General features: G+C 34.4%; 1 protein-coding gene across 1 annotated transcript; it reads right to left on the reverse strand.

The window, feature by feature from the left end:
• Nucleotides 1-3,051: 3,051 nt before the first annotated feature.
• LOC123559979 (glycerol-3-phosphate dehydrogenase [NAD(+)], cytoplasmic-like) lies at nucleotides 3,052-15,651 on the reverse strand. The gene is made up of 9 exons (XM_045352165.2): nucleotides 15,494-15,651; nucleotides 12,513-12,693; nucleotides 10,933-11,073; nucleotides 10,379-10,526; nucleotides 9,487-9,599; nucleotides 8,835-8,955; nucleotides 8,149-8,258; nucleotides 5,733-5,839; nucleotides 3,052-4,933 (listed from the first exon to the last, which is right to left on the reverse strand). Exons 1-9 carry the CDS (start codon nucleotides 15,538-15,540, stop codon nucleotides 4,801-4,803), a joined length of 1,101 nt encoding a protein of 366 aa, XP_045208100.2. The 5' UTR covers nucleotides 15,541-15,651; the 3' UTR covers nucleotides 3,052-4,800.
• Between the last annotated feature and the right edge of the window lie 392 nt (nucleotides 15,652-16,043).

Below are 16,043 nucleotides of genomic sequence, written 5' to 3' on the forward strand. Positions count from 1 at the left end.
AAGAAGTATTTTAAATCTCTTTCGATTTCTAGCTCTGGTGGCCCTTAAAAGCAGCCAAGTTCCACCATTTAAACTTTGGAGAGGCCCTTTTAATGATACTACAGGTCAAGTGCAATGAAGATCCGCCGAGAGGTTCACGAGAAGTTGTTTAAAGGTTTTTCTATTTTAGCAGCACTGTGACCTCTAAAGGGTGTCAAGTTCCCTTGTTTAATTCATTTGCATGTGCCTTAAAATCATGGTACAGATGAAATGTGATGAGGATTCATCAAGCGGTTCATTATAAGTCCTTTGAACTTTCAGCTCTAGCAGCCCCTAAAAGGGACCAAGTGCCACCATTTGAACAAAATTTCAAAATCCCTAGATGAATGGTACAGTTATGGAGTGAACAAGAAACAGACCCGGTTAAACTTTGACCTCAAAGTGTGACCTTGGCCTTGGAGCTAGGAATCAACAAGCTATCTTCATATGGGAAACATTTATGCCACATTATTTCAAAATTCTTGTAAGGATGGCAGAGTTATGGACTGGACATGAAATGTGGTGGAGGGACAGGAGGCAGCCTATTTCTATGTTCCCCTTATTTTCTTCAAAAATGGCAGGGGACAAAAAAAAAAGAAAAACACAAAATTTTGTGTAGAGATTTATTGTATCACTTTTGCAGTAAGGAAGTGTAAAATTAATAAATACAATAAACTAAATGCACCATAAACAGCATGACAAACTAGTATAAAACCTGTAGGATTGAAAATATACTTGCCAAAACAATAGGTTTGGACTAAAAATAAATTCCATAAAAATGAAAGCTTATAAGTTTCAAGATACTAAAATGTCAAACATCTGGGATTACGCCCTTAACTGTAAAACAAGCTTTTTTTTTCTTGTATATCAAATTATACAATAATTTTTTTTTACTAAATTATACTAGTTATACTAACACAATGTCATGCTCACTGTGCAATGCCGCACACAAAATAACAACATTGCAGTGGAAATAATAGAATTTTTTTTTTTAATTTGTTAGATTTCTTTTACGTATTAGTATAGTGTAGTCATAGCTTCTATTCCCTCTAAACAGCTGATTGCATGTACTGACATGCTGCCGTTTGACTGAGGCCCGATAGGGCTAGCCGAATTCAGAGCTCTATGTCTATAGGTCTAAGTATAGTGGAGCACATGTTTTTGTATTTTTGAAGGTATAAATATATCTATTAACTTGCCTATTTTGGGAAGAATTTCCAATTATTTATACTTCATATTCTTTGCATTTTACTTTCATATCGGTGAATAAAATAAAATCAAAATCCAACTGTTGAAACACTGAAAGTTTAAAAATATATAATCTACCATTACATCTCAATAAACTACAAAAAAAACATGGAATAATGGTATTTATACAAATAACATGATATAAAGTTACTTTAACTTCAAACAGACATTATATACAATGATTAACAAACTTTCACTCAATTTTGTCCATAGATCAACAATATAGGTTTGACAACTTTGAACTGAAATGGCTACCATTTTAATAAAAGATTTAAATGTTCGGAACATTTTCACCCTTAAGCCGATTTTGAAAATTCTTTCAATTCTTTAAATGATTTAAGAAATCTTAGCAGTTGGAATTAACACAAGAACAATGTTGCCTTTCCCGTTAATGTAAAGAAAGTTAAAGTTTTTTCAGACTTAATGCCAAACGAATGACAGGATAAGATCTGCAATTCCAGGAATTTAATATATTTGCATTAATAATTATATTTCCTTTCCATTTGTAAACAAGTTTTTCTATAAATTGCACATATTTTGTTGTAGTTAACAATGGAATTTGCTTCCCAGTCATTATGTTCACCAGACAGAACAACTGTGACACCATCTTGACTCTTCACCAGCATCGTCAGAATAGCCACATCTTATCACTAAGCAACCTTATTGTATTTTTGGTGCCTTTCCTTTTGAAATGAACATCATAAATTTCAGTGGAATGAATAGGGAGTGTGTAAATATATGTTATTTATTCAGTCTTAGATCAAATTATCTTTTAGAAAGGGAAATGCAGTGTTTATAATTATCACAAGTTTAACTGTAAATTCTTGCATTCATGAGGGAAAACAACTTAATCTTAAGGCAAAACAAACATTTTGTTTTGCTTCATGTCCCTTCAGAAGCTACCCATTTATCATACACAACAACACAATGTCGCTGCATTGATGTGGAAAAGAAAAAATATTTCTCTGCGTTCTGATACATTTATTGCTTGTTTACTAATAAAAAAACATTTAACAAGTACATGCAGTTACACAATGAACAGATCTAATTATTTTCATAAGTAATTTCTTATCATCAATGACCAGGACATTTTTCTCTTTTTTTTTTTTGTTGGATTTAACATCACACCAACACAGTTAAAGGTCATAATTGGCGACACTTTGCAGCTTTTGATGTTGGAGGAAGACACCAGGTGCCCCTACTGGCACCATGTTATTCTTAGTATACTGTCAATTTAAAGGCAGCAATGTAGAATCTATTACGTATCTGAATGAAGACCTAAAATGTAAGGATTTCTATAAATAAAAATCTAAATGAAACCTTTTAAGGCTAGTAAACAAATGCAAGTTGGAGACATACAACATTGTAAAAACAGCACATATATCACACTTGTATTAACAAGAAATGACAAAATAGAACAAAAAAAAATGACTATAAAAAAATCTGAAATTAGTACCTCTGTGGCAGATTTTTTAACATGACAAATTTCAACTTATTAAATGGTCTACCTTGCAAAATGTAGACAAAGAAAAAGCATTAACTTTTTTTTACCTACCTATACCACATAGTATTTTTCAATACTCAACAAAAATGAACAAGGCATTTCTTATGGTTTCACATCATGTGTCAAAATGTTGCCCCTATACATCTTGCAATGTTTATTTTATTTGCTTTTTATTACTTTTCAACTTCGTCAAGAAGTTTATCTTGATTTCTGTATAACAACTATTGCATTTATTGCTATAAATATGCAATAACAGTTTTTATGATATGTTTTTTCTTTAAAAAAAAAACAACTACGAAACAGTAGCAGAGATAAATGTATGCACATAATACTACAGTAATGTAACATCAACAACTTAAAATACGAGGCATCCTGTACGAAAAATATTGTATTTTTTTTATTTTGTTGGGTTTAACGTCGCACTGACACAATTATAGGTTATATGGCGAATTTCCAGCTTTGACGGTGAAGGAAGACCCCTTGTGCCCCTCCGTGCATTATTTCATCACGAGCAGGCAACTGGGTAGAACCACCGACCTCCCATAAGCCAGCTTGATAGCTTCCTCTTGTGAAAAATTCAAAGCCCACAGTGAGGCCTGAACCCACATTGATGAGGGGCAAGTGATCTGAAGTCGGCGACCGTAACCATTTGGCCACTGAAGCCCCTTAAAAAATACTTTAAGGATAAAATCAGCCAACACTAATATATCATACACTAGCAAGCCTGAAGTGGTTATAAGTATGACTAACCCTATATTGCACAGGGGCGGATCATGGGTGCCAATAATGGTATACGAGTTCAAATAACCAAGTAAAGAAGGTCATTGCCGCTCAGTGAGTTGTTTATGATATACCTAAACACATAACAATTATAACTTGATTGCTTGATAGAACATCGACATTGACCATTTTTATCACAACAAAAATGGGGTAAAATGACATCAAAAATGATTTCACCCATCCTTGCAAGCAACTTAACTGATTTTTTTTACTGATTTTCAGCAGTTCTTACCATTATAAATACATGTTTTCTGCACACATTCACATCTTGAAATCTCAAACTCTATTCTCTTTCTCTTTTAGTAGAGAACATCATGTCTGCATAGCGTTCACCAAAATGCTAAATTGCGTACCAAGTTTAAAACCATTGTCAAACAGGCAGCTACCTTTAAATAAATTCTGTGAAAAGATCCTTTAGAAGCATAGAATGCAACCGAGCATCATAACAGCAGACTTGGTTTGATTGAGTCTGTTCATAAGTTTTAAATTCAGTGGATGCATTTGGCAATACCTTAACTGCAGTCCTTACAAGTGTAAGTTAAAACTGTTTTGAGTATAATTCTTGAAATACAAGAGAAACAATATATACGGCATATATGGCACTAGAACGACACAATAAAAGTTCAACAGATATCAGGGCAACAATAAATTTAAACCCTATATATTCAAGACAAATCACAAGTTCCTTCATTTATTTAACCATAGATTTCATATGTTCGCAGCTTTCTACATCCATGCATATAAAAAGTCAAAATACCTTCGGTTAAGACTGAAATTAGTCGCATGTAAATTCAAGTTCTGATGATAAGACAGTTTCCAATAAGCAATTTTCATTAACAAATTTATAATCATTACATCAGAGATGTCACTCTTTGATGGAAACAAAAAATAAAACTTAATTTTAATGGCACTTTTGACGTATAAAATTTGTCTCCACTGTTTGAGAGCACTTTCTGTAATTTTGAAACAAGCATCAAATATCATTTTATGTAAATGTATTAAATGAAAAAGATTACAATATAGTTACTAGTTATATTATGGCTAAGTCCAAAAAATGGACATAACCCAAAAAATAATAACAGGGCATGAAAGTCTAGGATATGTGCGCATGTCCACTTCAAGTTGAAGATGAATACGAAGTTTCATTTGAATTAGATGAAAACTGTAGGAGGGACAGTTCAAACACTATATGCCACCTGGGTCTTTGACACAAAGGTCATTATGAATATACAGAATATAGGTCAACTATCTCAGTAGAAGAACATAGAAGGACGGGCTTTTCTAGAGAATTTATGCGCTGGATGACAACGTAGACAGTTTATAAATTCTGTAGGTTCCATTTCACGATTACAGATCTTGTAAATAGCTTCAAATAATGGAAACCTGAAATAGAAAATAATTTGTTTTTAACAGTTTTACTTATCAGCAACAAAGCTTTCTCTTTAAAATGGTAAAACAGATCTAGGTTACAATAGCTAAATAGATTCATGTAAAACTTCAATGAAATAAAACAAGCACTTCATTTCTGAGTAATTTTAAAAAGAAACGCATTAGTTACACAATAAAAACCCGACATAAAACAGTAGGGATTTTAGCTGTATTTCATGGATTATTGCAAAAATGTGGATTTAAAGAATAACGAAGACCCCAGGTGCCCCTCTGGGCATTGTTCTTGGCATGGGCTAGCACCTCAGTAGATCCACTGAACTTTTATAAGTCAGCTGAATGGCTCCCTCACATAAAAACATTTACAATAAGTAACCAGTCAAGCAATGCTTTGTCTGTATGAGCAAGTACAGCAAGTTTCAACTGAATATCTTCAATAAAGAAGAAGATATTGGCCTTTATAAAAACTTTAACCCAAATTTCTAAGTTAAAAAAGAGGCATAACTCTAAAATAATATGGGTAGAGTTACACATCTTGTCACACTAATGTACATTATCACTATAAGCAAATACTAATACAAGTTTCAATTGAATATTTTTAGTAATGAAGAAGATATTTGACTTCATAAAAAGCTTAAACCAACATGGATGCCAATGCAGGGGACAGCAAAATAGCCCCCCCCCTCTTCTTTCAATAGCTGATGTATAGAAATTGGGGGGCTTGAATGTTAGATATGAGAAAGGCCGGGAGCTCCAAAGCGACATTCAGCTAGACTCCTCCTATTAGTTTACTCACCTTTCAACTATATTTCTTTCAACAAGAATTTCATGGATCTCTTTTGCAACCAATGGTCCTTGAAAACTCTGACCACGTAATATATCTTTCTCCAACTGTTTTATAGGCTGAAATGACATACTTTTTGTACTAAGGTCATGTAGAAAGTACTAAAAATTCTCAAACCTTAATTGACTGAAATTACAAAATTAGTATAACTACAAATGTAGTTGATTAACAAGAGCTGTCCATAAGACAGCGTGCTCCACTATTCGGGGATTTGACAGTAAAATAAATATATGTCTGAATAAGAGACCTCCACTATAAGAGGAAGATACACCAAGGGGCATAATTCCATCAAATACACAAATTAGAGTTATTAGGATTGTTACAACAAATGCAGATGATGATGGTAAAGATACATTTTGAGTTTCAAGTCATTATCTTATATAGTACCAAAGTTATGTCCAGAAAACAAAGTTTGTTAAAAAAATTTTAAAAAAGGGACATAATTTGGTCAAAAATACAAATCAGAGTTATGGGGATTGTTACCACACATGCAGATGATGGTGATAAAAATACATTTTAAGTTTCAAGTCTTTATCTTATATTGCATTAAAGTAATATCCAGAAAGCGAAGATTGCAAAAAAAGTTTAAGTACAAAAGCGGCATAATTCTGTCAAAAATACAATTAGAGTTATGGGGTATGTAACCACACATGCAGATGATGATTATAAACAATTTTTTTTAATTGCAAGTCATTATCTTTTAAAGTACCAAAGATATGTCTATTAATAAAGCTTTCGAAAACATTTAACATGAAAATAATTCCAAGTATAACTCCTTTGTGACCTTGACCTTGGGTATAATGGGCCCAGCCCCTGCATATATTATGTTTGTATACTGGACAATGTTTATGAGAAATTACAGTAAGATATAAGCAAAAGTAACAAAGTTATGACAGAAAAACAAAAGTTGCAGAAAAACTTTAACCTTAAAAATAACCTAAGTATAAGACCCTGGTGACCTTGACCTTGGATAAAATGGGCCCAGTCCTTGTACATATATTGTTTGCATACTGGACAATGTTTATGTGAAGTACCAGTAAGATATAAGCAATAGTAAGAAAGATATGACAGAAAAACAAAGGTTGCCAAAAAACTTTAACCAAAAAGGGTCACGCCGATGCCTGGGCGAGTAGTATAGCCCCCCTATTCTCCGAATAGTGGAGCTAAAAATGAAGCAACTGTTGTGTGAACTTCTTTTCTTATACCCTTAAAAATTCAAGGAAATTCTAAAGAGCCTGTGTTGTGTGTGTTTTAAATGTATTGTTTATACAAAAGATCTTTCCCAATACTAACTATTATGACATGAGTCTTGCTGTTTTACTATCATTTCACAGCATTAAAAAAATAATAGCAAACATACTTTTGGGTGTAAACAAAGAAAAATTTACTGTTGGATACAAAGCTTACAAAAAATCTTGCTTAGTTGCAATCTTTATAGAGACTTATTTACATATCACACAAGCTGTCTTTAAGTTCCATATTGTTGCCATAAAACGCAGCCATGTACTTTAGCCTGCTGGCGGTAAGTGATTTTGCCTTTGCAACCAGTGCAGACCAAGATCATGGTCTGCACTGTTTGCTATTCAGTCAGTAAATTTTCAGTGAACACCCCTTTGAATAAGAAGTGGTACTGCCCAAATTGAATGATAGACAAGTCCATTTTATTAATTTAGCAGGTTAAAGGTTAAGTACTGTTTCTATTTCTGGTCCTTTGGGATTATAAAGATCTTCTGACAGGGTTTCCCGTACCCTAAGGGATAGTGCTGGCGAGGTTTTTTATCCATGCCGTCCCCGACGGTTGAGAAAACACCTTTCACAGGCAGACATGTAAGAACATCTTACTTTCCTATAAAGTTCTTGAAAAATAGATAGCTATTACAAATAGATTTAGGTATTTTCTGGTATTTCATGTACAGTTTATGACGTCATAATAGTGCTAGTACTATGTGATGTCACTTAATGGCATGCTATTTTAGACAAGGTTTTTTCCAAAGGGGAAATAAAAGAATATCTATCCTATTGTCTGATTGTATAATTCAATACTTTTCCCACTAGGAGTCTGTTCAATGCTTGTTTATGACAAGTTCAGTTTTTAACCCTTACCCTGCTAAATTTCTTAAATGTACTGGTCTTTCATTCAATTTGAGCAGTACCATTTATTATTTGAAGGGGTGTTCACTGAAAATTTACTGACTGAATAGCGAACAGTGCAGACCATGATCAGCCTGCATGGATGTGCAGGCTGATCTTGGTCTGCACTGGTCGCAAAGGCAGAAACACTAGCCGCCAGCAGGTTTAGGGTTAAGGACTTCTTGCAGTTGCACTTAGTAAGCCACCATGCCTTTGACTAGGCGATTCAAAACTTTACCTTATCTGACTTGACAACAGCTTCCCCTAATTGTCTATTCCGTCCACCATAACACGTTGCTACAAGGTCAGCCATTCCACAACTCTCAAAGAATGTGATCTTCTGGCAATCTGTAAGTAATCAAATGTTTCGCAGCCATTAAAAAAGGATATAATAAATGTCCTCTTTAAAGTAGCTTTACATCAATTCCACTCAAATTAACCATTACCCTGCTAAATTTCTATAATGAACTTGTCCATCTTTCAATTTGGACAGTACCATTAACTGTTAAAAGGGGTGCTTACCAAAAAGGTACTGACTGAATGGCAAACAGTGCAGATCATGATCAGACTGCATGGATGTGCAGGCTGATCATGATCTACACTGGTCGCAAAGGTAGAACCAGTCGTGTCCAGCATGATAAGGGTTAAACAAAAACAAATTGTTCACAATCTTAAATGTAACTTTATTATCCCCAACTGTATTGGTAAATAAAAACTTCTACCAAAGTATCTTCGTAATTCTTTTCCTGTAAAAGATGGATAACAGTGTTTCTCCATGAAGGTCCAAACATCTGACCACAGAAATGAGGTAACTGCAAATAACTTCTGCATATGAGACATCTATTTTTAACAAACTGACTGACCAGACGAGATGGATGGGCAGATAAACTAATTAGAGAGAGATATAGAAGAAAATAATAATACCCTGGATAAATAATTCTCCAAACTTCACCATCTCCATGAGACCAAGTCGTAGAACTGCCGCTTTTGTATTGTGACCTTGACCCATACCATCCACTATACCAACCCCTATGGCAATTACGTTCTGTAAAACATAAACCATGGTGACAATATAAAACTTGGACTGCAACTAATCCAGTGGAACTACCATACAGATAATGTCATAACTGTAACAACGGGCATATTTATTTCTTTCACAATTTTAGTGTGATCACAGGTATTGTGAGCAATAAAGCATAATATTTGAATCATTTTTTTTTTCAAAGTGAAATAACAAACATGAATATTTGCTATCTTTATTCAGCTGTTAACTATAACTCTTGAAGATGAAGACCATGTATTTGGCATTTTGTACACAAATGATATTTAGATATTTGTGCTAATTCTTAAACAAACCAGTGTTCCCACTGGCATTTAATGTTGGGGGGTTGGGGGCATGAAAACTGAGTTTTTCTTGTACTTTTGCAGCCCCTCACTAAGAGATATATAACAGCTGTCTCAAAAACGGGGGTTGCAAAGTACCATTCTGGGGGTGAAAACCCCCCCATTTGGGGGTTTCTGAGAACACTGACAAATAAGCATAATGGCAACAAGGTCATATCAAGTCAAGACTTACAATGAGAGCCCCACACATTTCCACTGTATCTATATCCATACATAGTGACACTCTTAAATATGGCTTCTCAAATATAGACTTCAGAAGATAACCCTGCTCTTTTGTCTTGCAACCTGTAATAAAATAACATACATCTAATAAGATCCACCAGAACTTTTAATTTAAAGAAAATTAAAACCCCAAACCCCACAATCTTCTCATCATTGTATATAGTCATTTATGCCAAGTTTAAAGTATGTACCTTGAATACTTTTTAACCCTTACCCTGCTAAATTTCTATAATGAACTTGTCCATCTTTCAATTTGGAGAGTACCATTGACTGTTAAAAGGGATGCTTACCAAAAACATGCTGACTGAATGGCGAACAGTGCAGATCATGATTTACACTGGTCACAAAGGCAGAATCAATCGTGTCCAGCATGATAAGGGTTAAGTTATGCTCTGGACACTAAATGCAAACACTAATGCAAGCATAATCATATGATTTTCCAAAATGGACATATAAAAACAATAGCATACAAGGACTGAATTTGGATTTGTAGTTTTTTTTATGGCTTGGAAAGGTTTACTGTCTGAACAGTTTAGGGAGATTTGACTGAGTATAAAGCAGTAAACCATTGAACAGAATAAAATTCTTAGAGTGGATAAGGTGGTCCAGTAACACTATCTGACTAAAATGACTAACATTCAAATAAATGTCTTGAGTAAAGGTACTTTACGCCTACAACACCAAGAACCAAGAAAGCCCCTGAATTTAGAGCATCTTCGACTGCTTGCAATAACCTCCAACTAAAATTACTAACAGCTTTCTAATAGAATAGCCCAAATATATATGGGTCATCGACTACCAAAAACTTAAAACATACAAATGTATGCATAATTTTTTTTTACCTATAGTAGTTTCACAAAACTGTTCTGCAGCTACCTCTGGTGCAACATTAGCTCCCATCAGTACACAACAATCTATCCCCAGAATGTCTTCTATCAGGTTTGAAATCATTGCGATTTTACCTTTTGTCTCCGGATGCAAATCAAAACCCTAAAATAAACAGTGAAACAGAAAAATGATCATAACATCAGTAGAATTAATTTACAAAAAATCAGTGCTGAATCTATTCATTTCCATAAAAAAACAACCTTTGGTATTGTAGATATGTTCTGTTTGGTTTTAAGGTGGTTCTGCACCTTTGACAAACCAGAAATAATGACGTAATATCATTTATCCAAATAACTAAGAATAAAGTCTACAACCAATTTTTCAAAAATAGAAATGTGTCCTCCTGCTGATCTTGGTCTGCACTGTTTGCAAAGGCAAAATCACTAGCCGCCAGCAGGCTAAGGACTAAACAGATAGATATGCTTTCCCCACCACTTTCAAAAAGTCTGATACTCTTTTTGTTTCCATACTCTTACTTTTCAATAAACAAATCTCAATAAAATATTACCTTAATCAATGAAACAGCTAACGCAGTATCTTTTACATGTTCTTTCATACGTTTACAAGTTTCCCTAACAAACTGGTGGGGCATCACAAAGATCAAAACATCTGCATTTTTACTGGCTTCAACAACATCTGGCACAGCAACCTACAGTCAGAAAATACACTAGAAAATTCAAGGCAAAACATACTCAGTCTGGTACTATATGAAAATATGAAACAAAGGGTGATAGACAGTGTTATTCTGACCTGGCAGATATAGATTATAATAATTACTCAGAGTATTCTTCTTGGACTTTTAGATTAATCATTTGTTAGACATGAGCAAAAAAATAAACATTTCAATTTCTAAATTTGTTAAGCAGGGCTTTTTTTCCTTCTATAATTGGAGTCGTTAATAGGCCCTTTCGCCTCAGAAAATTTCTTTTAAATCATGCAGTTTTCCACAAAAAATGACTTTTAAGTTACAAAAAAAAGAAGCCCCGGCCAGTATGCTACTTATGGATAATATTTATTCCAGTAACTATTTCTATATTATCTTATTTTAAACAAGGTAGGAAACATAAGGTTATTCTGTAAGTCACAGATAAAATTAAAACAAGAGCGCCGCCATGCGGGGCAATATACGCCCGAAGGCTTACATCATAGGATTGGAGCAAAATTTTAAGAACTTGACTGTTGTAGCCCCAAAGGACTGGAACAACAAAAGGAAAACTTCAAAAAACAAATCTAAGTCCACAAAAAAAAATAATCAAAGTCTGCAAAAAAATCCTTATCAGGTATAGGTATGTAAAAATACACCTTAAAATTGGAGGTACCATCCATGTTGTACCACAGAAAAGTGGTCTCGGTTTTTCGCTACGGCCAATAATAAAAAGTTTCAAAATAAGCTATTTATAGTAACATAAAAGGGAAGTAATTAAAAAAAAATTACTGTAAGTACAAAAAAGAGATCTGCCAAATAAAAACAAGACCACTGCAATGCAGAGCAATATACACAAAGCAAAGTCATATATGACCTTTGACCCTTAAGTGTGACCTTGACCTTGAAGTGAGTCACCCGGAACATGCGCTCTGCACATTGTTACAATGTGGTGAATATTTCTGCCAAGTTTCTTTGAAATCCTTCCAGCAGTTCAAGAGTTACAGAGCGGACACGAAACAAACTGATATGACTTTTGACCCCTAAGTGTGACCTTGACCTTGAAGCAAGTCATCCGGAACATGCGCTCTGCATGTCGTCTTGGTGTGGTGAACATTTGTGTCAAGTTTCTTTGAAATCCTTCAAGGGGTTCAAGAGTTACAGAGCGGACACGAAACAAACTGATATGACCTTTGACTCCTAAGTGTGACCTTGACCTTGAAGTGAGACATCCAAAACATGCGGTCTGCACATCGTCTCGGTGTGGTGAACATTTGTGTAAAGTTTCCTTGAAATCCTTCAAGGGGTTCAAGAGTTACAGAGCGGACACGAAATTGCTAACGGACAGACGGACGGACACCAGCGTCATAACATAATACGTCCCTTCGGGCGTATAAAAAAAAAGAAAAAAAAAAGAAAGAAAAATCACCAAGCCATCTTCTTACCACATTTTCTGGTAATTTCACACCAGGTAGATATTTCACATTTTCATGTTTTTGGTTGACAACTTCTGTGAGTTTCTGCCCTTCAAAATTTTCCTCATACATGTACATGTTAACTCTCTCCTCAAATTTGTCCGGTTGTGCCAATGCACTTTCGCCTGCTAATTTTGAAACAGCAGAGCCCCTTTAAAACAAACAAATTTAATGCATTAATTTTTACTTTATAGTAAATGTAACACTTTCGCAAACTTTATATGGTGCTAAAAAAATCTCATAATTTCCAGGGCTTTTTAATTAGTTTACAGTTCAAACAAATGACCTAGCTGATTTACCACCACTTTAAACCACTTATGACTTTAAACACAAGACCAATGTTCCATTTTGAATTTCCCCAAAACCAGAGTCATTGAAAAGATACCAAACATTTTTTTCATATTTAGCAAATCATTTTGCAGATGTAAATGAGAAAGACTTACATGCATAAGTCCTATTAAAATCGAATAAATCTGAAAATTCATTACCTCAATGTATGAACCAATGACAGCTTGTAGTATTAGTATACAACTGACCTGTTTTTAATTCTAAACAAGAGGGCCCTTAATCACTCCAGGGCAGGACAGCCACATTACCAGGTAGGTCGTTCCAGAGAGTGATACTATTATGGGGGAAAAGTGATCATAAATTTGTCATAATCAGATGAAACTTGAATTTATGTACAGTCAGGGGTGTAACTGTTTTAAGTTATGTAACCTATTTCAGTTACTTTTTCAAGCATTTTATAACCTGTATTAGTTATAAAATATAGTTAACTAAGGTAAGTTATTCAAAAAAAAGTCTTTTTGCTGTTCTCACAAAGTGACCTTTAAAGTGAAATTAGTAGCAAACTGTGGTTAATCAAGTTCTCTTTTAGTCTGATCATGGCCTGATAAGCATAATGGGATGTTAAGAGTTTTATAGCTTTAAAACTTTTGCGTAAACCTTTATCAGCCTTGCCTAAAAAATTTAACTACATAGCTGGAAAGATAAAAGTTCAAGGATTCAGGAAATAATTGCATTAGTCTCATTCAAAATGTGGAATTGGCACAGGAGGGCTTTGTAATATTTTATGATAACTGAAACAAGTTATGAAAGTATAAGCAATAACTCAAATGGGTTATAAACTGTGATAACTTGAAAACAGTTACACCCCTGACTGTGTAAGGCTAAGTTATAACACTCAGGGATGAATATATGTCTTACGAGTCTAGTGGGTGTCTTTACATAAGACAGAGGATTGATTGTTACAATACTGTGATATACTTGTATCTTAAAGATCATGGTAAGTCAAGATTCAAATCTTTCATTTCTTTGGTGTTCTAGAATCAGCCAAACCAAACTGTCTTGCGCCACTGTAACGCTTCTGAGTGGGAAATAGTCATGTTTAACCCATTTTGCCGCACCATATGCCAGTAAAAAAATCTTTTAACTTTTTATAAAGCCTAGTCTCTTAATTTATATAATTACTATAATGACATTAACTGTTACTCTTGATATGACAATTGTGACTGCTGTAAGAGAGATCCAAGCCCAAGTATTTTGCATGGGGAACAGCTTCAATAATTTGTCCACGCATGGAGAAAAATCAGTCATAGGACTTTTTTGAGTAAATTATTTGTCAAGACTGTATGAATTCACTGCCTGAAGTTTAATGTTTCTGAAAGTGGATAAGTCGCGAAGGAACCCTATGTTTGGCCTAATGGAACACACTAGCAAAACACGTAAAGAAAATAGTGGAGTGACACCAGCTGGGGTCATCAAAATCTCATCTAATATCAATTATCTCATTTATTCAAACGATGGCAGCAAATCTACCAGTTAATTAGTCCAACTAATTTGACGCGATCCTAGGAAATATTGAGTTATTGTTCTTATACAGGCAATATCTCCACTCGTGTCAAACACTCGAAAGACCAAAACAGTGGAGGATTGTCATCGCTGCCGATTTGGGTTTAAATGCTGATTCTGTTGAGAATACAAGATAAATTCAAATAAAACTTACATGAAACAAAAGGGGATTCCATTCATCATTGATTTATGTAAAGATTATAAAATAATTTCCAAAATTACGAATTTTCTGGTGATTTAAACCTATGTATGTACTGTACATGATTAACATTTACCGCGTCTACACAGCAAAACGCGCAATCGATAAAACCACTAACTTTACATGACGGTGTAATGTGATTTATCCCCCATTATTTTGGTCCTTCGAAGTTTTGATGGTTAGATTGCCCGTCACATGTATAAAACAATCGTTAATACTGGCGAAATATTTTGACTACCAGTTAATATGATCAGATGTAATAAAAAGTAGTTTTCAGAGAGGAGATCCCATTTGAACAGAATGCAAGTCATACAGTTACTTTTTTCTACTTTTCTGACAGAGAAGGTGACCCCAGTGCACTTTTGGACATAGTTTCAAGAATGGGCTGGCAGGTAGGCAGAACTCCTGGCCTTTTGTAAGCCAACTGGACAGTTTCCTCATATGAAGAATTTTACATCAAAGGGATATTTTGAACACAAATGAGCGAGGGGCATGTTTATTAAATTCAGCGGCCTTAACCATCCAGCCATTAAGCGTGCACCTAATGGCCCCATATTAAAAGTATATACTAGCAACCACAGCTAACATAATAATATTAATATACCCGTAACCCGGATATTAGGGGATTGAATTTGATATCAGTTTTTTAAGAGGAATTCTGTGAGGCAGCTTATATATTTGTTTGTTGGCATATGTCAAGAGATGTATGACAGAAACAGTTAAAATCATGATCACACTACTGGGCCTCATGCCAATAGCCCACTAACACAGATAATTTGTCCTTCATGCCAATGTGTCAAAAGGTGAAGGACGAATCCACTTGCTGCCATGCTTCTTCTTTGATTAAGGCTCTACCTAAAATTTGACAGTGACATTCAAAAGAAAATATACTAATACTCACCAGTTTCCAGATCCAATTATACATATAGTTTTTTTCTGGTCGCTCATTGTTTCTTTTCCAAAGTTCGTCTGTTAAAAACAAATTCACTTCCTGGTTTGGTTCCCTGCACTTGGACTTCCGGTACAAATTTGTACTCAATATAAATCGTACCTTCATATTCGCTGCAAAAATACAATTTGCACATTTTTCGGTTCCATAAAAAGCAAATATCTCTCATCGATGTTAATGATTTCTCAATTTTTTACGTCTCGTTTTTTTTTACTAACAACCGTCTTCTAAAGATCTTGGTATTATTTCATTTTCTAATCTTACAGAAATGAAGAACTTCGAGAAGCGGTAATATAAAAAAATCTAACAAATACTAGTATGAGAATCAGTGAAAGTATCAGAAAAACAAAAAAGGCCAAAAATCACCTTTAATTTATAAGTTTAAATCGGGCAACTCCAAAAAATTGCAAGTGGCGTTTTTTAAACAAGGGGAACTAACTCTTAAAGTTCATTACATATACTCAACAGTAGTTAGGCACACCAGCATTGATAAATAGCTCAC

The sequence above is a fragment of the Mercenaria mercenaria genome, chromosome 10, assembly GCF_021730395.1.
Source record: "Mercenaria mercenaria strain notata chromosome 10, MADL_Memer_1, whole genome shotgun sequence".
Taxonomy (NCBI): domain Eukaryota; kingdom Metazoa; phylum Mollusca; class Bivalvia; order Venerida; family Veneridae; genus Mercenaria; species Mercenaria mercenaria.

Coding starts and splice junctions, on each gene's coding strand:
- LOC123559979 (XM_045352165.2), bottom strand. CDS start 15,540: ATGAGCGACCAGAAAAAAACTATATGTATAATTGGATCTGGAAACTG. Junction 12,694..15,493: donor ATAATTGGATCTGGAAACTG/GTGAGTATTAGT, acceptor TTTGTTTTAAAG/GGGCTCTGCTGTTTCAAAAT. Junction 9,600..10,378: donor GTTTTGTGAAACTACTATAG/GTAAAAAAAAAT, acceptor ATTTTATTACAG/GTTGCAAGACAAAAGAGCAG.